At 35.4% G+C, this 24708-nt stretch overlaps 1 protein-coding gene across 3 annotated transcripts in view; it reads left to right on the forward strand.

Moving 5' to 3' along the window:
• IPO11 (importin 11) overlaps positions 1-24708 on the forward strand; it is a 200910-nt gene that overhangs the window by 124604 nt on the left and 51598 nt on the right. For 2 of the 3 annotated variants that reach the window (XR_012031275.1, XM_072826605.1), the window contains exon 27: positions 4050-4171. Coding sequence is in view for 2 of the 3 variants with exons in the window: in XM_072826605.1 (XP_072682706.1) it covers positions 4050-4171 (122 nt within the window). In the remaining variant the exon portion in view is untranslated. Of the gene's footprint in view, positions 1-4049; positions 4172-22436; positions 22596-24708 lie in introns of those variants that run through there. The other variant, XM_072826606.1, reaches the window with a different exon arrangement.

Here is a 24708-nt window from a genome sequence, read left to right on the forward strand (position 1 = left end):
AGCTCTGTGCCTCACCTCTGCCTTCTTTATGGCTGATGATTTCAGGGTTCTGAAAACCAAATCTGCTTACTTAGATTGTTATTTCCTTGGCTGGCAGCTTGGTTTCAGCTCAGTCACTTAACTTTCTTTTGTCCACTGGCCATCCTCCAAACACTGTTGCCATCTTTACCCAGTGTTGTTTCTCCTCTTTATAGACCCTGTGAGATTGTTCCTTTGCTTTTTATGTTCTTTTTATTCTCACTGTAGTGGGATTTCATGGGGGTCCAGCAAATGCGTATTTTCAGTACCAAGATTGTCTTCATAATGTCTGTATGCTTCCAGGGTAAATAACTTAATTACAAAGATGTAATAAAATATTTGTAGCTGAGAAATTTGAGTAATATTACTGTTTTATCTTTGTACAAAAGATTTGTTTCATTTGTCCTGTTTAGAATTTTCTGATTTTACTGAGCATTTACTTCAGAGCAACCATGTTGAGTTTTCTAATATATACTAGGATTTTGTCACTTCTTGTTGCAAACCTCCTCAGTTTTGAGATTTCTTTTAGATTTAGTAGTAAGTCTAACCTCTCTAATGTAGGTTTGCCTGTAAAGGCCTACTGTAATCTGCTTTGTGACTCTTTTAGCCTCTTCTAGCCTCCTTTGGGAGCTTAGTGATCAGCCATTCACTGTACAGAACATTTTTCATTGTCTTGAGAGCACCTTTCTTCCTCTTGCACCACAGTCCTGGAATACAGGCTGCTCATTCCCTGTCCCGCAAACAGCCCCTCCCGTTCTCTCACCTTCCATTTTATTTATTTTTTAAGATTTTATTTATTTATTCATGAGTGACATAGAGAGGCAGAGACACACAGGCAGAGGGAGAAGCAGGCTCTGTGCAAGGAGCCCGATGTGGAACTTGATCCTGGATCTTGTGATCATGCCCTGGGCCAAAGGCAGACGCTCAGCGCTGAGCCCACCGGGCATCCCCCCACTCTGCTGCTTGTTTTTGTAGTCTGTGAATTAAGAATGGTTTTTTAAATTTCTTAATGGTTGAAAAAATAATAGTATTTCCTGACACATGAAAGTTATCCAAAAGTTTGTACGGGGACACATCCGTGTCCATTTCTTGACATACTGTTTATGACTAATGTCGGGTGTTGAATAGTTGCATCTGAGACCATATGCCCCACAAAGCCTGAAATACTTACTTTGAGTCCCCACAAAGTCACCGTTTGTGCTGTTGTTAAGTATTTTTATAATGAAATAAATGTTATGAATAAATAGACTATAGAGTTAGTTATCTGTCTATGGTGATTGAATTTTTATTCCAGCCAGGTACATTATTGTAGTTTTAGTTGGATATATTACATTTTAATGATAACTTGATATTTGCTTTTATAATGGGTAACTGTTTTTTTAAAATCTTGCTTACTAGATATTAATTGCGGTTAGTATGGAGAGCATCTCTACCATTTGTTTCCAAATTAGATGTGAATGAAAGACACAGGATATATATCGAAAATTATCAAACTATCATGCTTCATGGTTCAGTTAGTGTGTTTGTAGTATTTTCACAGTGCTCCTAGGCCAAAAGAGATAAAAATATCTAATCGTTCCTTCTATTTAGTTGGATCCAAACGGCTTAATATTTATTTTTTGTCCTAATTACTTAGTAGTTGCTGAAAAATAATAAAAGTCTAAAGAAAGAATATCTTTATTTCATTCTTAAATATCCACAAAATTACTGACTAATGGAATATATGTACCTATTGACCATCATTCAGATTCTCAAACTGGAGAATCAGATTGGACTCCACTTTTACTTTTTGTTTTGTCTGGATTTCTGGGTAGTACTTTGCAAATATAGGAAGTCATCTTAAGGAACAATTTTTGAAGTATCTGATATTTCTATGGTTCTCTGCATATTTGTAAATATTCTATGAGTTCATTGTGGCATCTTCGGATGCAACACATAGTTCACAGGGCCCAAATATAAATAACTGTCTTGAATTAATAAGTGTTAATCTTTACTGCTTAGTTTTACATTTTTAAGATCTATTTGTTTATTTTAGAAAGAGAGAGTGCATGCACAAGCAGGAGGAGGGGCAGAGGAAGAGGGTGAGCAGCAGATTTCCCACTGAGAATAGAGCCCATTGTGTTCTGAGGCTCAGCCTCAGGTCTTGACCTGAGCAGAATCAAAAATAGGACACTTAACTGACTTGAGCCATCTAGGGACCCATTCTATTACTATTATAAAATGTTGAAGTATTTCTTGGAAAATATGAAGAGGTATAAAAGTAGGAAAGTGTGGAAACTTAAGGTTGATTTTAAGTTACCAAACTCCACGAGATAGAGATTTTGATATTAAATGCATTTTTTTCAAGGTGACCAGTGTTTATGAGCATACCCTGAGCTTCATGTTCAGTCTGTATGATCAGTATAGTGGATTGTGTTTTACTTTATAGATTCTAATTATATCAGTCAGGGTTCTCCAGAAAAAAATAGAATCTCTTTTGTATGTGTGAGCTCTGTATGCATGTACACACATCATGTACACACAAAGACATGAGAGAAAGAGAATATGAGATAGGAGAGAATGTGAAGGAGGAAATGATTTTAAGGAATAGCTCACATGATTATGGGAGCTGACAAGTTCTAATTTTTTAGCAAAGGCTCATAACTCAAACAGGATTTCTGTGTTACAGTCTTGAGGCAGGATTTCTTTTTTTTCTTTTTAATAATTTTTTTTTAATTTTTATTTATTTATTTATGATAGTCACACAGAGAGAGAGAGAGGCAGAGACATAGGCAGAGGGAGAAGCAGGCTCCATGCACCGGAGCCCGATGTGGGATTCGATCCTGGGTCTCCAGGATTGCGCCCTGGGCCAAAGGCAGGCGCCAAACCGCTGCACCACTCAGGGATCCCGAGGCAGGATTTCTTTTCTGGGAAACAATATTTTTTAAAAAGATTTTATTTTTTTATTTATGAGAGACACACAGAGAGAAGCAGAGGGAGAAGCAGGCTTCATGTGGGAAGCCTGATAAAGGACTTGATCCCACTACTCCGGGATCATGCCCTGAGCCAAAGGCAGACACTCAATCACTGAGCCACTCAGGCATCCCCCCGCCCCCCCGCCCTTTCTTTCTTAATTTAAATTCAATTTGCCAACATATAGTACATTATTAGTTTCAAAAATGTAGTTTTCAATAATTTATCAGTTGCATATAACACCCAGTGGTCATCCCATCACGTGCCCTCCTTAATGCCTGTCACCCAGTTCCCCACCTCCTATCTACCTCCCTTCTGGGAAACCTTATTTGTTTATCTTAAGGCAAAATTCACCTGTTTGAAGAAGCCCAGCCCATATTATCTAAGGTAATCTCTTTTCTTTAAAGTCAACTCTTGTACATAATAATCATATCTACAAAAATGCTTTCACGGCAACATCTAGACTAGCATTTGATAGTACAACTGGACACTTTAGCCTAGCTGAGTTGATAGGTACAATTAACCAGCACACTTACCACTTCTATATTAAGTTAACTTATTTTTAATATAGCATATAATGTCCAGAAACATTTTTCTTTGAAATTCTGCAAATTGAGGTTGCAACCTGCCTTTCCTCTAAAAGTAGCAACAAATCAGTTCAGCAAATTACACCTTAAACATTTATATATCTAATCACCAACTCAGTAACCGTAACCTAAGTATAAGTTGACAGTTTTGAAAAATGCATGTACTTTTATAGTGTACCAGGAAGAATGTATTGGATTGGTGATTTATTAAATGAGATTACAAAAATCACTCATCGGGTGTGTACTGGTTTTGAACAGTCTATTTAGCTCTCAGAATAAATTGTCTCCCAAGATTAATTAGAGTCATTTCCTGGTTTTGCTCAAATTATTCCTTTCCAGCTCAAGGCTTGCCCCACATTCTTGTATTCCAATTCTGTGCTTTTTTGGAATTAAACTTTAACCAGGCCTGATGAGCTTTTAGCCTTTAAAAGTACTTATCCACAAGTAAATAGCATTTCAGATATTTTGAGATGCCTTTTGCTCTTTTTTCAGATGGACCAGCTTTTGGGAAATATGATTGAAATGTGGGTTGATCGCATGGATAACATTACGCAGCCTGAAAGAAGAAAACTTTCAGCATTGGCTTTGCTTTCTCTTCTGCCATCTGATAATAGGTGAGGAAATGCTTTTTTCAGAATTTGTTTCTTTAAATCATCAAAGTATTACCACTATTTTTGGCTACTGGTATTGGTGCATGTTAATGGGTAGTGTTTTGTGTATGTGTGTGCTAAGTTTGTTCGTGACAATGCTGGGGCAGGTGTTGGTCTAGATCTAAAATGATATGAAATGGGAGTGGTGGGCAGTACAGTTCAACTTGGTCTTATTCATTTAATGAGTTATTTAATTGTATGAATTTTCATTTTTTTATAATCAGATTTTATTAGACTTACTTTAGGTCTTTTTACATAAGATTAATATGTGATATTATGTCAGTACCACTTCATAAAAATATCCTGGTAATTCAAAAGAATGTTACATAATTTGTTGTTTTTTATTTTGGATTATCTCTAAAGAAACTTGCAAGTACTTTTTTTCTCGTAACATTGATGAAGTCATCTTATTATAGTTTATACAGACTTTGTTAAAACTCTCATTCTTGTAAAGCAAATGCAAAATTCTTTGCTTTGGACATTACATATGAATACCTATTTTCTCTATTTTTGCCTCTGCTGTTGTGGAGTTTAGCAATCTGCTCTTCTTCTTCTTCTTCTTCTTCTTCTTCTTTTTTTTTTTTTTTTAATACTTTTAAAGGTATAAAAGCAGGTCTTAAGACTTGGTTTTGTATGAGAGGAATAAACTAGATCGTTTTGTCTTGAGGAACCTTCAGAACACGTCTATCCTGATGTTAGATTAGTGAAATCAGTTACCTTTAGAAATTCCTTTTTAAAATGTAGGTATTATTTCTAGTATGATAGTTTGAATTAAGCACATATGTAATTGTTTTGTCCTAACACCACAGTAATAGATAATTATTGAGCACGTTTGCCACATGTTTGATATTTGTATCTCATTCAGTTTTTAATTATGGTCCTGAGGCAGAGGCATGATTATTTTCTTTATTAATAGAGTAAAAAAATAACCTAAAAATGTAAACTAACTTGCCTGGTGTGTGGCATGTGGCATGACATAGGGCATATTATGACCTAGGACAACTTGATGCAAGAGTTTGCTCTTTTTTAACTACCAGTTGGTTCTGTCTCTCAGGTAAACATGGGCAAGACCAACATACTTCCTCCCTGTGAAATTGAGTGTATTTTATTAATTTTTGAAAACCAAATTTTAGCTACATGTATTTTTACTTATTACTGTTTCCCTTTTTCGTGGATAGTGACTTGAGATTATTCAGGCCTTTAAAATTAAAATGTTAACCTGGTTTTTATTTACATTGACATGGATGGAACTGGAGGGTATTACACTGAGTAAAGTAAGTCAGAGAATGTCAATTATCATACGGTTTCACTCATATGTGGAATATGAGAAACAGTGAAAGGGACCATAAGGGAAAGGAGGGAAACTGAGTGGAGAAAAATTAGAAAGATAAAACATGAGAGACTGCTAACTCTGGGAATCAAAGGGTTGCTGAAGGGGAGGAAGGAGGGAGGATGGGGACTGGGTGATAGGCATTAAGGAAAGCACTTGATGGGATGAACATTGGGTGTTATAATGTATGTTGGCAAATTTAATTTAAATAAAATTTTTAAAATGTAAATATTTTCAAAAGTCAAAAAAATCTGGTATTTGGCAGTAGCTAGCAGTCTGTAAATATTTGTGGAATAAATTAATGAATGGAAAAAATATTATAGTTAATAAAGCACGTTAGGGTTTCTCCTAACATAAAGTACTGAAATTACTGAGGATAAATTAGAAATGACACACATTAAATGAGGAAAGATATCTAATTGTATCTAAAGCATACTTATTTTACATTTTTTATGAGATAACTGTTTGCTTTAATATTTAATTTTGTATAAATATGTGGTTAAAAATAATTTGATATATAGGTAGCCAAAATAGTTGGCTTCTATAAGGAAAATACAAGGTTCTGTAAGTCAGGAATAGACTGGGACTCATGTCAACCTTTGTAAATTGAGGGGCAGAACTTTATGAAGACGTGGAGTTCTCTTAAACATTAAAATTTCAGATTTAAAAGTTGGAAAGAGATATGATAGGAAGAGTGGATCTTGTTTTTGTGTTTAAAATGAAGTAAATATTGAAAATGAATTCATGTCGCCTTACGGGTTATCAAAGAGTATTGAATAATGTAATAAAATTTAAAAGAATAATTATTTCACTTTATAGTTGATGAGTAACTAAAGGAACATTGATAGATACAGAAAATGTAACAATCTGCAAACAAACAAGAAACTTAATTGCTGTGTAAGTTTGCCACATAGTCATTGGCCCATGATAGAATTTACAAAGATTTATATTCACATTGTCTAATAGAAGGTAATGTGCAAGTTTAGGTCCGCAGTTTTATTGTTTTCTTATATCACTTTTCCTTCTACTTAAACTACATAGTTGTTGGAGTTAGGCAAAATTTTCCCCTTTCTGCATCCCCAGTAATAATAATACCTGGTTAATCTCCCATGTAATAGTTTTCTGTTCCTTTGTTTCTTTTAGAAATTGCAGTGTAACATTTTCCTTGCCTAAAACAAGCAGATCTAGAGAATAATGTTGATGGTGATTTTTTTAATCAGCTAAATTATGAAATGTTATTTTCTTCTCCTTTTATTATAATGGATTTTGAAATGCAGAAATACACTGTTCTAAAGCATGGTTTCTCAACAGATGATTATTTGGAGTTTTCTTTTTCTAAGATTTATTTTTTTATTTTAGAGAAGGGACAGAGAGAGCATGTGTGTGTAGGTGGGGGGAGGGGCAGAGGTAGAGAGCAATCCTTACGCAGACTCCCTGGTGAGCTGAGAGCCATGATGTTCCTATCATGATCTGAGTTGAAAACAAGAGTTAGGTGCTCAACCAACTGAGCCACCCAGGCACCGTTTGTTTGTTTGTTTGTTTGTTTGTTTGTTTGTTTGTTTAGAGACAGGGTTGGGAAGAGTAGAGGGGGGGAGAGACTCTTAAGCAGACTCCATGCCCAATCTAGAACCTGAAAGGGGCTCCATCTGAAGACCCTTAGATCATGACCTTAGCCACTCTCAGGAGTCAGACAGACGCTTACCTGACTGAGCCATGTAGGCACCTCTAGATGATTATTTGTTATGCAGAACCATCTTGTGCCTTGTAGGACACTTAGCAGTATCTCTGCCCTCTGCCTGGTAGATGCCAATAGAACTTCTAACCTCCAATTTAGAGTTACCATTTGGGAAACTACTAAACTCTCCTGTACCCTCATCCTCTAGTACTGGTTCAGAAATTTGGTAAAAACTCTAGACCCCAGTGCTACTAATGACTTGCTGATGACAATGACCATATTACTTGACTTACCTGTGCCTAAGTTTCCTTGTTTTTAAAATGTGGATATGTTCCTAATGAGACTTTGGTAAAGAATACATGAGTTTTACATCTGTAAGGTCAGATAGATGAAGTAGGCTGCTTTTATTTCATCCCTTTCTTCCTTTCTCACCTATTCATCCTTTTACTGCAGTACAGAGTTCTAAAAACATAAGTCACTGTATGTACATGCACTTATTTTTAATTCAGTACATTTTCAGGTTATTGTGTCTGGATACCTATTCATTAATTCATTTTAAAAATGTATGTTAACCACATATGTTCTAAGGAATGTCACTTTCTTCTAGATGATATTTTATGGTATTTTAACACTAACTGAAGGATATCTGATTTTGTTGATATCTGCCCTGTACATTCTTGTTTTATCTTCTTGCTCACTTTCTTAACATAGTGCAATCTTTTTTTTTTTAATTGTGCAGTGCAGTTGTCTTGTATTATTTTTGTTTTATTGTTTTTCTATTTAGCTGGAATAATTCCAGGTTTGAATATTCTTCCTTTCTTAGGATCTATATTTAAACATAGAGGGGAATAATATTTTTCTTCAGCTGATTTTTATATAACCATAACATTATTCATATATACATCTTTTAATGTTTTCCTCCAAAGGCATAGATTAAACAAAATTACCACTTGGAGATGAGAATGAGAATGATCAGACTTGACTTTGATTCTCTTCTCTAAAAGACCAATTCATCCTCCAACTTCAAAGACACATTTTTATAATGTACTTCTAAGAATTTCAGATGTGAATAAGTATTTTTTAAGACTAAATATTGTAAGAATTTTGACTTTGACTTTTATTTTTAGATGTAAGGATGTCACTAATAGGGAATATTTAATATAAGCTAGTTGAATAATTAAAAAAGAAATTGGCAAATCAGCATGGTTTTTTGGTATGATGGCTTACTTTCTAGGAGAAATTGTCTTTAGAATAAACTCTTTGAGTATCAGATTTACGAAACCTGCTTGGATTACACTTGATACCTCTTCATAATTCTCATGTATCTCTAAATTAGTATATGTAATATCCACGTTTGGAGATTCATTATTATTTAAGAAATTTCTAAGATGGTTTATAAGATAAATTCTTTTACAACTTTTAAAATGTTAGACCAGTGGAATCAAGAAAACAGATTCCAAAAATTAGTATTTTGGTATAGTTTGAACTTAGTTAAATAAAAAGCAGTTTACAGTTTTTAAATTGTAGACATGTTGTTTTACCTGAGTTATGCTTAGTTTAAGCTGACCAATTCTAAATTAGTATTTAACATGATAGACTTTTGGGGTACCATACCTGGCTGGCTCAATTGGAAGAGCATGTGACTCTTGGTCTCTCGTTCATGAGTTTGAACCCCACAATGAGTATAGAGATTACTTCTAAAAAAACTTTAAGAAAATGATAAGCTTTGATTTTCATCCCTTAAAATCGGATGCATTTTTAAATTTCTAGGTCACGTATTCTTTAGTATCCTACACTATTTTATCTGTAAATTTTTGACTGCAGATTTTAGTAGCTTTTCTTTTTTTTAAAAAAAAATATTTATTTATTTATTATTTATGATAGACATAGAGAGAGAGGCAGAGACACAGGAGGAGGGAGAAGCAGGCTCCATGCCAGGAGCCTGACACTGGACTCGATCCTGGGACTCCAGGATCGCGCCCTGGGCCAAAGGCAGGCGCTAAACCACCGAGCCACCAGGGATCCCGTTTAGTAGCTTTAGTAGCTTTTCTATAGTAAAAATTGATTCTCAGTTTTTTTAGTCTTTCACAAGAAAATGCTGTAGAAACATGGTCTGTGTGTGTGTGTGTGTGTGTGTGCATATGTGTGTGTGTGGTAACAAGTTTATTGCGATGTAATTCATAGACCATACATTTCGCCACATAAATGTACATCTCACTAGTATTTATAATATTCTCAGAGTCATACAGCCATCGCAACAGTTGATTTTAGAACATTTTTATCACTTCCGGAAGGAAGCGTGTACTCTAGTAGTTTTCACACCCCTCCCACCAGGCCCCCCCAGCTCAAGACCTTAGAGTAGTAAAGGTGGAGAGCTAGGTGGAGAGTAGAACATAGTTCCTAGAGAGACAGGGCCTAAGGTAGAGTCAGTTTAGTTCTCTGTGATTAATTGTGCAATTATTAGTTTCCATCAATACCGTTAAAGATAATCCACTCATTGTCTTGTGGGGAAGTATTTTATTTTATTTTATTTTATTTTATTTTATTTTATTTTATTTTATTTTATTTTTTAAAGGCCTTTTTAAAAAATTTATTTATTTATTTATTTATTTATTTATTTATTTATTTATTTATTTATTTATTTATGATAGTCACAGAGAGAGAGAGAGACAGAGACAGAGACACAGGCAGAGGGAGAAGCAGGCTCCATGCACCAGGAGCCCGATGTGGGATTCGATCCCGGGTCTCCAGGATCGCGCCCTAGGCCAAAGGCAGGCGCCAAACCACTGTGCCACCCAGGGATCCCCAGTGGGGAAATATTTTAAATCCACTTTGCTGCTGCCCAACTTGTCACATACTGGAAATGCTAGGATTTACGTCTTTAAATTTAGATCTGGTGTTTGCTTTCCTGTTTGTTGCCAGTGTTCAGTCTTTGTTCATTCATTCATTCATTTGTTCAGTAGACATTACTAAATATGAATGCATCATTAGTAGGTCCGGAGTGCTTTAAAATGCAGGTTTTATTATTATTCAGGTATGGTGAGGCCCTTAGAGCAGCAGGTAATTGCCATTGGAAGGTATTTTGTCATTTACAGTTCCCAAGAGGAGGATTCATATCATATCACACAGAACTAAAAGGAAACACCAGGGTTGGTTTAGAGAGGGAGCAAGGGGACAATGTGGGCAAGAGCCTTTATTGTGGTTTCCATGGGAAGGAATGGGAAAGCCAGGGTAAAGAGATTTAGGATTGGCTAGTTTAAATAATTTTAATAGGCTTTGGTGTAGGCAGTGTTGCAAGTTGTGTGTTACCTGGTCCTTTGGTTATTAGGGCAGGGGCTAGTGGCCCTGAAAGTAAGAGCCTGATGAAAGAGGTAGTTGGATATGTGCTCTGGATCAGTTGGTTTCCATATGTAATTTATGCTGGAAGGCAGTCATTTACTGTCCCTCTAAATTGGGTAGCTCTGGGAAGGGCAGTCTTTGCAGAGTCATTAAGGCCTCATTTGTCAAACCATCAACATACGGAAAATTAAGAAGGCATGATTAATACACTATTAACCAACTTTGGTTTTTAGCACCATGCTTATCACCTTAGTAGGTCCACAGTAAGTTTAACGAATGAATGAAGAATAAATTTAATACTTATACTGTAATGTGTGCTATTTTTTCTCCCAGCTAAATAACATTTTTCTGAACTTTTAAAGAATGTTTGTGCCCTGAAAAATTAAGATTTCTCAATTTGTCAGTCCTGGGAGAAAGTATGGCATACTTTTGGGGGGATTATATAAAGTACTACTTGAGGTAGTAAACAGATTATTCTTCAGTTTTGTCATATTAACACACCATAAAACATATTCACATTTAGCAGCCTTAAAAAGGAGAGTTTTTGTAGATACTATGATTTGTAGTATTGTTGCAAATTAGTAGTTCTTTGAATTAGGCTACTTGAGGCGTACTTTTAATCTGAAATTATATATATAAATTTTGTGTACTTGCCTGTTAATACCATTTCTCAAAAAAGAAGTATGGAATGAATTTTGATATATTTACTTTAAAAGGAAATATTTTAAAAACTTATGGTAGTTGTTTGAGCATGAAATCTATAAATTGAGAAAGGAGGTAGTGTGAAATTGTGGGATTTGGAATTGCATTTTTGTTCTAACACTTGGAAAGTCACTTGTCTCTCTGAAAATGAATTTGCTATAATGAATAAGACAATTTATATTGTTCTGAAATGCTACAATTAAAAAGTATGCACAGGATATACAAAGTATAAATATATAAAGTATAAATTCTTCAGGCATTCAACAACACTAAATCCTTTTGTGTAATTTTGAAATGAAAAGCTGTTATTGGACACATTTGTTTATACTAATTTTCTACCTCAATTCAAAAAAGATGAGACTCTTCAAGACTGATCTTTTCTAAACTGATGAATCAAAATCTTAATTACTAACACATTATCAATTCTGTTAGACTAGAGCAATGGATAACTTTATGTATTTCTATGTTCATTCATTCATTTTGAGAGATGAGTAATTTTAAACAGTTGATTGACATACTTTGTATAGGTCTGATTTTATGAATGGATTTCTATTGGTAGATTGAGCTGTTACTGGAAGCCAAATTACCAATTAAAGCTACGTTGTCTCTCATGCTTTTGAAAAGCTGTGCTATGCTGTGTATCAGATTCTTGTGTTCACTCTAGAGTTTAGATAGAAGACAATCTGAGAAGACTGATGGAAAACATACTTTTCTTCTACCTCTTGTGTGCAGATAATAGACAAGACGATCTAGCCTTGCCAAGCTATTTCACTGTACCTTATAGTATACTCATTTCAGAATCGGAGTGGCAGAAAGCACCCTTAGTGATTACTCTACCCCTTAGCTAAATGGTCATTCTCTCTCCCTTTCCATCAAATACTAAACTGACCATCTGTGGAATGATAGACAATGAGGTTAGGAGGAACAAAATGGTTGTGGCCCTTGGCCTCGTGGAACTTACAGTCTAGGATGGTCTAGGGTTTTAGTTTTGTGGTAGTTGCTCTTATTTTTGCTGTTTTTTTCCTCAAGATTGGTTTGAAGTGATTTTTTTTAATTTTTTAAATTTATTATTATTATTTTTTGGTTTGAAGTGATTTTTAACAGTTTATATTATCTCATGTAGAAACTTGAAGAAAGGAGCAGTGAGGTGTCATGGGGAAAGTTGTTGAGAAATTGTATTTTGCCAGTCAACCATGAAAACAATCGTTATAAGATATATTGAATGATGACATATGCCTCTCTCTCCTTGTTAGATAAGGAGAATAAAACATGTCTTAGAATTTTTGGAAATTCCAGGACTTCAGCTGATGAGGCTCTACTTTCTATCTTCCTTTTGAATGTGTAGTTTACAAACGGGATAGATATACTTAGCTTTTCAAAAAATAACCTTTGGATTATGAATGCTTTGCTTTGTATGTAATCTGATTTGGTTTGTAGTAATTACTGGTTATGATCATTTAATTCAACTGGGGGAAATCCCTCTGTGGTACAGCTTTTAATGATTTTGCTTTTTGACTGTTCTGCATATGTATTTTTTGTTTCTTGCTGTGAATTCACAGGCTGGTTTTCTTCCCAAACATAAATTGAATAAGATACATACTTTTGAGCTCATTAGTATTCGTACTTGAGTTTTGGTAGCTGTTATTTAACAGAAGCTGGAAGATACAGACAAGGTGGTTTAGGAAGATGAACAATTGGTGCCATAATTGCAGATTCACTGCCTTTATCTGTATACAGAACAGTTCTGTGAAAAAAGAGGTAAATTTTCTAATTCTGGGGTTGGTAATTTTTAAACTGGTTGTAATCAGTTCTAAAACTTTTTTTTTTTTTTAAACTGAACATCAGTTTGCTTTTCTGTCAGTACTTTGAAATCTCATTCTCTACTCCTCTTCCCCAAAGAAGTTACACCCTTTTAAAACTGTTTGGAAACGTTTCTATCCCTAACCTTAGAATTTGAATGGAAATAGTTCATTTTGGCTTTCATTTCCAATAAAGATTCACTGTACTCTTGAAACATAGCAGAACCTATATGCTTCTATATTCTTCTCTTAATATAAAGCCTGTGGTACTGATAAAACCAACATTCAGCAATATTTTTAAAATTCCTATTATGTGCTAGAGCACCCTGCTCTGAATTGGTGATACATCCCACTGCACCTTTAGGACATATTATTCAGTATGCCCTTGCATATTTAGGACTGTTTTTGTCTTCTGTCTCCTATCCTAACTACAGGAGGAAGGACAGTTTCTGAATGCTTATGAATATGGGACTATACTCAGTATTTTCCTCAATCTAGGGCAGCTGCCCCATCTACAAATCAGATAAATGCTTCTGACAAACTTCTCATAAGGTGGCAGTCATCTTATAGACACTCAGTACCTGTAGTAAATCAGTAACCATTGTATAGCCTTCAACTTTTAAATATTATACCCAAAAGACCCAAATTATGATCCGGTAAGATGACTTTGAAGTTGTAGGATCTTATAACCATTTTAGAATGAGATGAAGTTTGTGAATGAGAATGAGGTATTGGGTCTAGGCCTAAAGCAATTGTGACAGAGTACAACTTGGTCCAACAAAGGTATAAAAGGAGTAAAATAACGATTCCTATGGACTTTCTAATTTTTCTTGTGTACCTAATACACCCTTACCGCTTGAAGAGCATCCTACTTTTGGGGATTCTTTTCCTTGAGCTTCTGCTTTCACTCTCCCCCGCAGTTTTGGAGAGGAAAAGACACATCATGGTGGTGAAGAAAGCTAAATTTGGGTTCAGGGGTGTGTTTTGCCTACTGTTCATGTGACATTGCCTGCCTTTCTTCATTTTTTGATGTTTCCAGCCAGCAACTATGGGTTATCTTGAGGCTAAATTGGAGAATGTATATACAGTGCCCATTAAAATGTTGAATGCCTAAGAGTTTTAATAGTAAATGATTGAATATAACCTTTTCACTTGTTGCTATACTATTATCTGTGTATTAATATTGCTACTGTTAATGTTACAACTGTCAGTTATTTTGACCAAGTGTGTGAGGTACCGATTTAGGCTTTCCTGAGGCTGTCCCTCATTTATTCCAAGGCTGTCTCCCATTCAGACTGTCCAAATGTGACCCATGCCAGCACTTGAAGATAGATACTATCTCCATGCAGCTGTTTCATGCACAGACATTGTGCGTGCCTGCCAACTCTCACTCTGTTCATTATTCTTGTTCGTTCATTATTGCTGCTGCCTCCATTTCACCTTTCAGAAATTGGCAGGTATTTCCAATGGAAGAAGCTTCCATTGACTCCTCTGTACAGAGTGGTTGTGTAGGGTTGACCCTCAGTTTGTATTTGGCAGACATTTAAGATAATCATTGAATGTGCAGCTGGACAGCAGCTTGTGCTACTCTTGTTAACATTCATCAGCAGTGGAGCCCTTAAATCCCCAGATTTATTATAGATCAAGTAAAAAGGTTTGGAATAGAGGCCAGGTGGAAGGGAAACTGGAGGAAGCAGATAGAATGCTAGGTGGTAAAAGGGCCCCAGTGTTGTTGCCTTCCCTGAAATCTTTGCCTTCCTTGGACGTTTTTTTATCTTTCTCCCATTTTTTTTCATTTGTCAAAGTCCTTCCGGTTTCTCTGCCTTCTTGAAGTTTTTTGACTGCGTCATACATTCGTTATCATGTTTTGCTTACTCTGTTTCTGTGCTTTTTATGTATCTTACCTTCTGAACTTCCTTAGAGGTTGGACTCGGGTTGAGGGCATACAGTGAAAGGCTTACAGTTCAGGCTCTGAACCACACTGGGCAGATTGGAATCCCGGCTCCTGAATTCACTGCGTGACCTTGAGCAAGGTACTTACCATATCCCTATTCTCATCTTTAAAACCAACCTACATGTTGGGTTGTTCTGTGTATTAAGTGACGTAAAACATGGAAAGTGCTTAGAGCATTGCTTAAAGTGGTATATGCTCAGTAAGTAAATTCTGGCTGTAATGATGATAATGTGCAGATTTTTTTTTCCCTCTACTTAACACCAGATATAGAGTACTCGCTTATAGAATACCCTGCATAGGCAGGATATTATTATAATGAGGATGCCAGCTGAACATTTATTCTTTCATAGAACATCTTGAGTTCTTGGAGATCAGGGAGCAGATTTTATCTTTAGTATCCTTAGAGTCTAGCACAATGTTTGGCACCTGCAGGCTCTCAGTAATGTGTCTGAATTGGGTAATACTCAATGCGCTGTGCTCTTCTCAGTTTTGGATTCTTCTGAACACCCAGTTATTCATGTCAGAACCTTGGAAATTGTCTTTGACAGTGTGACCTCTCAATATCCACATTTAATCCATTACCAAAGCTGTTGACTACACCTCTAAATATATCTTAGATCCATCCCCTCCATTTCCACTATCTTCATATAAGCTGTCTTAGTCTTCTTCCTGGACTGTTAACTCCTAAATTGCTCTTTCCTCATTTTTTTCTGATCTCCTCCAAGCCATATTCCACAGAGAAGACAACAGCCATGTTTTAAAAACACAAATGATCTTATCCCTATTCTAGTGCAAGACCCTTCAGTGTCTCCATGGAACAACTGGTTGGTGTTTGCCTTTTTGTCTTCCCTCTCGAGCCCTATTCCACCCTAGTCTCTCTCATCTTCTCTATCAACCATGCTGGCTATTCTCTCTCTCTGGAGTTTGCTTTGTTGTTTTCATGCTTCAGAATCTTGACAAATTCTGTAAACTGACATGCTTTTTAGTATTTTTCCTTTATAAAACTGATCATGATTGTAAATCAAACTAGTTTTGTTTAGTAGCTTTTTTATGTTTTTTTCTTTTTTAGCCACAAATATTTGTATTTTAAAATATAATGACTCTTTTTAAACTTTGTTAAATTTACATAGAGTAAAATTGACTTTTGGAGGCGTTATACATTAATATAAATTTTAATACATGTATACTGCAAAACCATCACTGCAGTCAAAACACAGGTGAACGGCTTCATCACCAGAGGAAACTCCTTCGTGCTGCATGCCTTCAGAATCCCATTCTTTCCTTGACTTTCATTGGCTCCCACCGATCTGTTTTCTTTCACTGTAATCGTGTATGTTTGAAGATGTTGTATAAATGGAACCAGGCAGTGTATAACTTTATTTTTCTTTTTTTGAGATCGGTCTTGTCAAGCAGCATAATGCCTTATAAATTTGCCTAAGCTGTTGTTTGTGTCATTAGAATGTTAGTGTTTTTGTGTGTACTGAGTAGTGTTCCATCATGTGGATATGACACTTTTAGCCATTGAAGAACATTTGGGTGTTTAGTGCTTTTAAGCTTTCTCCCTCACCAGTCTCTAGTTTCATGAGCATGATAGCCTGGATGTTATTAGCATATACCCCTCACCATCATTACATGCAGATACATACATTACACATGCACACACAATATACTTGATGCTTTATTTTCTGAATTAATTGCATGTAAGGTGAATAGATCATGGCCTTTTACTCCTGAAAGCATCAGTCTAGGATTAGATCTTGCATTTAGTTGTTATGTCTTTATAGTCTCTTACTCTGTAATATTTCCTGAGTCTTTGTTTCTTATGACTAACATTTTTGAAGAATAAGTCCTTTTCTTGCTTTCCCTCCCTCCTTTTTCTGCTCCCAGAATAGAACATTCCTCATTTGGGATGTGTCTCATGACTTCTAATGATTAGATTGGGGCTATTCATCCTTCGTTGGAATATCACCTAAGTGATTGATGCTGTCCTTCTTGAAATACTATATCCAGTGGCATGTAGTGTCCACCTGCTTCTCATTAATGATGTTAATTCTGGTGAAGGTGTTTGATTTCTCCACTGTGCAGTTGCTGTTCTTTTTCCTTGCAACTGATGAGTAATCTATATTAAGAAACTGCTTTTCACTAAAATTTCCTCCTACCTTGAGTAAAGTAATATTTTTTTTATTGTTACCAGAATAGTTTTAATTGTAAACATCGTTTCAGATTTTGATTCTCTTGATTTTAGGGTCTATAAGTTACTTTTAAGATCCATAAGATTAGTAAGCACTATTGTCAACTGTTCTTTCTATGTAAGCCCATCTTGATTGGTTTATATGTAGATGCTGTATATCTAAATAATATAGCTGTATATCTAAATAATAATCTTGAAAAGACAGTAATACAATAATTGCTTGATTTATGCATTCTCTTGTCACGGAATTTCTGAATAGAAAAGAAAATAGATTTGTATTGATACCTGAAATAGATTATTTGAAGGCAGTGTTAATGATGGTCCACAAGAAGAGAAAGAGAAAAATAATTCAGTGAGTCAGTTTCCTGGGAGAAGAAAAAGAGGAAGCTCTTTTAGGAAGCGGATTGTCATTAAAACTATTTCTAGTTCTAATGAAAATTAGTAGAACTCAGAAAAGGGATATGAGGAACCATTTTGATATGTTATTCTAGAATAAAATCAAAATATCACAGTTGAGATCGGGGAACATTATTATGCCTTGGAGATCATATGAAAACATTACCACACATGTTAGAGGATTGACAAGGTAATGAGATAGTTTTAAATTACCCCAAGAATATGAACTGGCTGTGAAATGGTAGTAGTTAATGCACAAGGACATACACCTTCCAGTCAGTGCAGCGGGAAGCTGGGAAACTCTACTATTAATCTAAATCTTGAGTGGCCAGTTGTGCCACTATTCAGCTATGTGCTCATAGCGAGTAAGATGAAGAGATCTCTGAATTCTGTCCCTGTATCACCCTGTTTTGAGGTCTTGATTTCTGTGTTCTTCTGTGGTAGTGATCACTGTCCTTAACAGCAGTAACCCCTATGAACCTTATGAACAGAAAGGCTAAATAAACTTTGTTTTTTCTTGATACTGGATGTAGATTTATTGTTTGTGGTGGTCAACCTTAGTTTACCTCAGCTTTTGCAATAGGAGAAAGACAGTTTATTTTATTCTGTCACTTTTATGTAGTGGAATTTGCTAAGAGTTTTATTTCCGAGATCTAAGAAGAATAAATATTTTTGTCTGCTTTGGATATTTCTGGAATTGGAGGACAAAGTTAATGTTATATCATCTTATCACTTTGTAGTTTTTCCCCTAAATTTTATTTTGATATCGATGAGTTCTTCCAGAGAAGGAAAAAGTTTTCCTTGACTTTCTCAGGGTCCCTAACTGAGTCTGAAAATCAAACTAAAATTAACAGGAGAAAAGCGTATACATGTAATGTAAGCTGTACATGACATGGGAGCCTTCAAAAGGAATTGAAGATCCAAAAGGGATTGTTAAATTTATGTGTGTGTATGGTTGTGTGTGTTTTTTTTTTTTTTTTAAGATTTTATTTATTTGAGAGAGAGTGAGAATGCATGTAAGAGCAAAAGCGGAGTTGTGGGGGTGGTGGTAGGAGTAACAAAGGGAAAACAGATTTCCTGTTGAGCAGGGAGCCCCACATGGGGCTCCATCTGAGAACCCTTAGTACTGTGACCTGAGCCATTGGCTTAACTGTTAACCTAGGCATCCCAAACCTGTGTGTTTTTATGCTAGGTTTGATGCAGAGTGAAAAGTCTGGAAAAATAGGATAGGGCACAGAGTATGAGGTAATTGTAGCACACTGTGTGTGTGTGTGGGTGTTGTTTGGATTCTTCTCAGAGTCTCTTTGTCTTCAAAGATAAGGATGCTCCTTTCCTTCCTTTAGAGTGGAGGGCACCTCTCACATGAAGTTATTTAATGACCTCTTTTAGCAGCAAAGAGCAGGTGGTATGGGGGTGTGGTTGGAGGTAGGGGAGGGATCAGAGAGATTCTTTAATGCTTCTTTTTCTCAGATTCCTTCAATTTAGAACATTCTGTATGCTACAGTGCTATATTTTGGGATGTGGTATCCAACTCTATCATAATTCTTGAAGTTGTATGACGCAATTGAAAAATCCTTCATTATGTTTTATGTTCTTGAAAACACTAAACATGGTTCGCCTGGGTGGCTCAGAGGTTGAGTGCTTGCCTTTGGTCCAGGGCGTGATCCTGGAGTCCTGGGATCGAGTTCCACATTGGGCTCCCTGCATGGAGCCTGCTTTTCCCTCTGCCTGTGTCTCTCTGCCTCTCTCTCTCTCTCTCTCTCTCTCTCTCTCTCTCTGTGTCTCTCATGAATAAATAATAAAGTCTTAAAAAAAAGAGAGAGAACACTAAACACAAGATGGACTTGAGAAACCTAGCTCTTCCATCTTTACCTCAATTCATGTCATTTCTCTGTCATTTGGGTTTTTTGGTGGTGATTTTTCTAATTTCTTCATTCAATAGCAACAACAATAGCTAGCCACAAAGGATATTTGTGAAAATTCTAAATCATTTTGATGAAGATCTGTTATTTAGTATGTACCTTTAATTTTTTATTGTTATAGAAAGTGCTGAGTATTTTACCAAATATTCAATATGGAAGTAATTCATATTATTATCTGAAGTAATTGATGTGAAAGATGCTTTAATAGCACAAGAGAGTTACAGTATACAATTATATATATATCATTACTGATCCTTGAAGTGTATTACCAGAGTATCAGTAATAATAATCAGCGTCAGAATTAGCCAATTCAATGGGCTTTTTGGAAAAGTAATGAATAAGCAATATATATATAAGTAACTTATAGTTCACTCTTTAAATCATTACCCTAAAATATCACAGTATACACATATAGATTTTTATTGTAAAAAATTCACAGTATTTCAGATGCATATATGTTGAAAAGTATTAAAGGGTCTTTTTCACTCTCCCTAACTTTTCTTGCCAAATGTAACCTTTGCCAGTAATTTGGTGTGTGACTTTATATCACTTTACAATGAAAGGTATATACCTTAATAAATTAAGGTGCTAGTTGGTGATATTCAGTATTTTTTATACCCAAAAGTCTCTTTGAGTTGTTAGAGCACTCTGGTTAGGGTAACAACATTTGTGTTCACCATTCGAAATTGCATGTTGTTTTTGCTAATTTTTTTTTTTTTTTTTTAAAGACTAACAGAAAGTTGAAGTCTGTGAAGTGTATTCAAAGTAATGTAAATATTTTATGCTTTTAAAAAAATTAACCAAAATTCTATTACTGCATTTACCTTTTATTTCACCTTACTTTTTCTTTTCAATAGCTATCTGTTGCTTTTCTTTTCTTTTTTTTTTTTATCTGTTGCTTTTCAATAGCTATCTGTTGTTGTTGCTACAGTTTGTTCATTCTGAATATTTAAATTTTCACATTTCCTTTTTAAAAAAATACTTATTTTTAAAAATTATCAGATGATTAGGTATATGTGTTAGGAAAACTCAAATTAACTGCTTTCTGAAAAAAATAAGTTCCTGAGATTTCCTTTCAACAATACTTTTGAAACACAGATAAAATTACTTCCTGTCTCTCAGTTTCCTGTATCCATGGTAACCTCTGTTTTACACACTGACTGTGGAGGAACCAGTGTGAAGAGTGGTGTTTCCTGAGCAAACTGTGACTTAAAAAAAAAGGAAAAAAAAAAAAAAGGTGGAAGGGTGGAGGTCAGCAGTGCCACAGAAAGAAATGGAGTTTAGAAAAGTCGCTCTTCAGATTTAGGAAGAAAACCTTTGCTTGAATCAGCTGAGTGTCGATAGTATCAATTCCTGGTCTTGGTAAGATTATTTATTTACATACAAACTTTTAACTGAAACGAAAAATAATTTGCTTTTGTGAAAAGCTGTAGTTGAGAGTTTAATTGCTCTTTTGTAGTGAATTTGTGTTTTCATAAATTATAATGTTATTTGATATTGACTTTAATTTGGTGAAAGGACATATTATATATATCCAATAGACCATTATCCCAAATCATCATTTGTCACTGTGTTATTGTCAGTTGTAATATTCTATATTAGCTTTAGCAAACATATTATTTTGCAGTTCATTAAATATGAATTATCATTTTGTCATACAGTGGGTTAATGACCTGGTGGTGTTAATTCTAGAACACATTCCAAACTCATTATGATGCTATCACAATTAGCATAATTGTACAATTGATGATATTTATATGTATTGTTGGCTGATACTAATCAAAATGAAAGAAAATACAGAATTTTTAGTATTACAGTACTTTTGGGAACTTATTGATGATTTAAAGTTTTACCTTCTTTTTTTATAGCCAATTCTGATATGAACAGAAAAACCAAGAACAGGGCTATGTGTGGATTACATTTTTCTCTGCCTTGCCTACGATTTTTTCTACTTGTTACCTGTTATCTTATATTCTTATTCCATAAAGAGATTCTTGGATGTTCGTCTGTTTGCCAGCTCTGCACTGGGAGACATATTAACTGCCGTAACTTAGGCCTTTCAAGTATTCCTAAGAATTTTCCTGAAAGTACAGTTTTTCTGTATCTGACTGGAAACAATATATCTCATATAAATGAGAGAGAATTAACAGGACTTCATTCTCTTGTAGCCTTGTATTTGGATAATTCTAGCATTGTGTATGTATATCCAAAAGCCTTTGTTCAGTTGAGGCATCTATATTTTCTATATCTAAATAATAATTTTATAAAACGCTTGGATCCTGGAATATTTGAGGGACTTTCCAGTCTTCGTACTTTATATTTACAGTCTAATCAAGTAGCTTTTGTTCCAAGAGGAGTATTTAATGATTTAGTTTCAGTTCAGTACTTAAATCTACAAAGGAATCGCATCACTGTCCTGGGGAGTGGTACCTTTTTTGGTATGATTGCTCTTCGGATACTCGATTTATCGAACAATAAAATTCTGAGGATATCAGATTTAGGCTTTCAACATCTTGGAAACCTCGATTGTTTGTATCTAGGAGGTAATAATTTAACAAAAGTACCATCAAATGCTTTTGAGGTACTTAAGAGCCTTAAAAGACTTTCTTTGTCTCATAACCATATTGGAGCAATACAGCCCTTTGCATTTAAAGGACTTGTCAACTTGGAGTATCTCCTCCTGAAAAATTCAGGAATTAAAAATGTTGCTAGGGATGGGTTTAGTGGAATTAATCATCTTAAACATTTGATCTTAAGTCATAATAATCTAGAAAACTTAAATTCTGACACATTTAGCTTGTTAAAGAATTTAATTTACCTTAAGTTAGATAGAAACAGAATAATCAGCATTGATAATGATACGTTTGAAAACATGGGAGCATCTTTGAAGATCCTTAATCTGTCATTTAATAATCTTACAGACTTACATCCAAGGGTCCTTAAGCCATTGTCTTCACTGACTCATCTTCAGGCAAATTCTAATCCTTGGGAATGTAACTGCAAACTCTTGGGCCTTCGCGACTGGCTAGCATCTTCAGCCATTACACTAAACATCTATTGTCAGAATCCCCCATCCATGCGCGGCAGAGCATTGCATTACATTAAATGGACTGACTTTACAAATTGTGTTACATCTTCGACAAATGTATCCAGATCTTGGGCTATAAAATCTCTTCATATTCATCACAAGACTACTGCGTTAATGATGGCCTGGCATAAAGTAACCACAAATGGGAAACATTTGGAAAATACTGAGAGCGTTACTTTCTGGGAACGAAGTCGTACTTCACCTGCCAGTAGATTTATTCAAGAGAATACCTTTGGTAATCCGTTAGAGGCTACTGCAGTGTTACCTGTGCAGATACAGCTTACCTCTTCTGTTAACTTGAACTTGGAAAAAAACAGTGCTCTACCGATTGATGATGCTGCGGTGTCAGGGAAAACATCTCTCATTTGTACACAAGAAGTTGAAAAGTTGAATGAGGCTTTTGACATTTTGCTAGCTTTTTTCATCTTAGCTTGTGTTTTAATCATTTTTTTGATCTACAAAGTTGTTCAGTTTAAACAAAAACTAAAGGCACCAGAAAACTCAGGGGAAAATAGACTCGAATACTACAGCTTTTATCAGTCAGCAAGGTATAATGTAACTGCCTCAGTTTGTAACGCTTCCCCAAATTCTTTAGAAAGCCCTGGTTTGGAGCAGATTCGACTTCACAAGCAAATTGTTCCTGAAAGTGAGGCGCAGGTGATTCTCTTTGAACATTCTGCTTTATAATTCAACTTAATATTAGTTACAGGAAAACTTCAGTGCCATGGACATGAATTAAACTGAAGCCACTTTATAGAATTATAAACTTTATTTGAAAATACAATGAATTCTATGAGCTTAGCATTAATAAATACATGTTTTTAATAATTTATGAATACTGTATTCATTTAGCATATATCTTTGATAGGTGCTATATTAAGTAATAATACTAGCTACCATCTCTGTGTACCAAGTACTACGCTAATAAATACTTCACGTATCACTTTTAATCCTTAAAAAACCGTATAACTATATTTTATAGGTAAGGAAATCTAGGGAAAGTGAGTTTAAGAGACTGTCTCAAATCCTTAATGCTTGTGACACTTTTTAGGACTGACTTGAGAACTTTTTTTTTTTTTTTTATATTTTATATATTCATTCATGAGAGACAGAGAAAGAGAGAGAGAGAGGCAGAGACACAGGCAGAGGGAGAAGCAGGCTCCATGCAGGGAGCCTGACGCGGGACTCGATCCCAGGTCTCCAGGATCACACCCTGGGCTGAAGGTGGTACTAAACCACTGAGCCACCTGGGCTGTCCAGAACCCATGCTTTTAATTTCATGCCATGCTACTGTCTAGGGGCTAATTGTGAACAACATAGGCATGGCTTCTGTTCTAGAAATCTAGAGGAGACACATGGATTCTGTACAGGGTGGTAAGTATTGCACTTGGAGGTGCTACTGGGCATAACATAAGTGGAAATGAGAAATGGCTTTATGAGAAAAGTGACATTGAGACTGGATCATGAAGGATAAGTGGAAATGAAGAGAGCTGAGTATAAGTAGAGGTAACATCATATCATAGGAGTTGAGGAAAGAGAAATAACACTACTTTTCATGAACTAAAATTCGGGATAGGCAGAGTAATGAGCAGTAGTGTGAGATTTGCAGTTGGAGAGAGATATATCAGATGATGAAAGATATTGTGATTTCAGCAGGGAGTCATGGAAGGATTTTAAGTAGCAGAATGACATAATCAGATTTACCATTTACAGAGTACCTTCTTTCTAGAAGGAGTGATGAGACTTGAGGCAGGGTTAATTGGGTAGGAATTTGAATCACCATTCCAGGAAAGAGGTACTGGAGGCCTGTGCCAAGGTAAGGGCAGAAAGAATGAATAGATTCTGGAGCTTGGTGGTTGGCTGAGGGGTGGCAGGTGAGGGATAAGTCAAAGATATTAATTTTTTGGCTTAGGCAGCGTTCTGTTGCATTTAATGAGCAAAGGAAGCAAAAGGATGGGGATATGGGTGGCGACAAAATAATGAGTTCAGTTTTGGATACACTGAATTTGAGATTCACATCTGATCTTCAAGTGGAAATGTCCCACAAGCAGAAGATTGGGGAGAGATCTATCTGGTAAAATAATTTGTAACCTTCCATTTGTCTA

This window comes from Canis lupus, chromosome 5 (genome assembly GCF_048164855.1).
Source record: "Canis lupus baileyi chromosome 5, mCanLup2.hap1, whole genome shotgun sequence".
Lineage (NCBI taxonomy): Eukaryota > Metazoa > Chordata > Mammalia > Carnivora > Canidae > Canis > Canis lupus.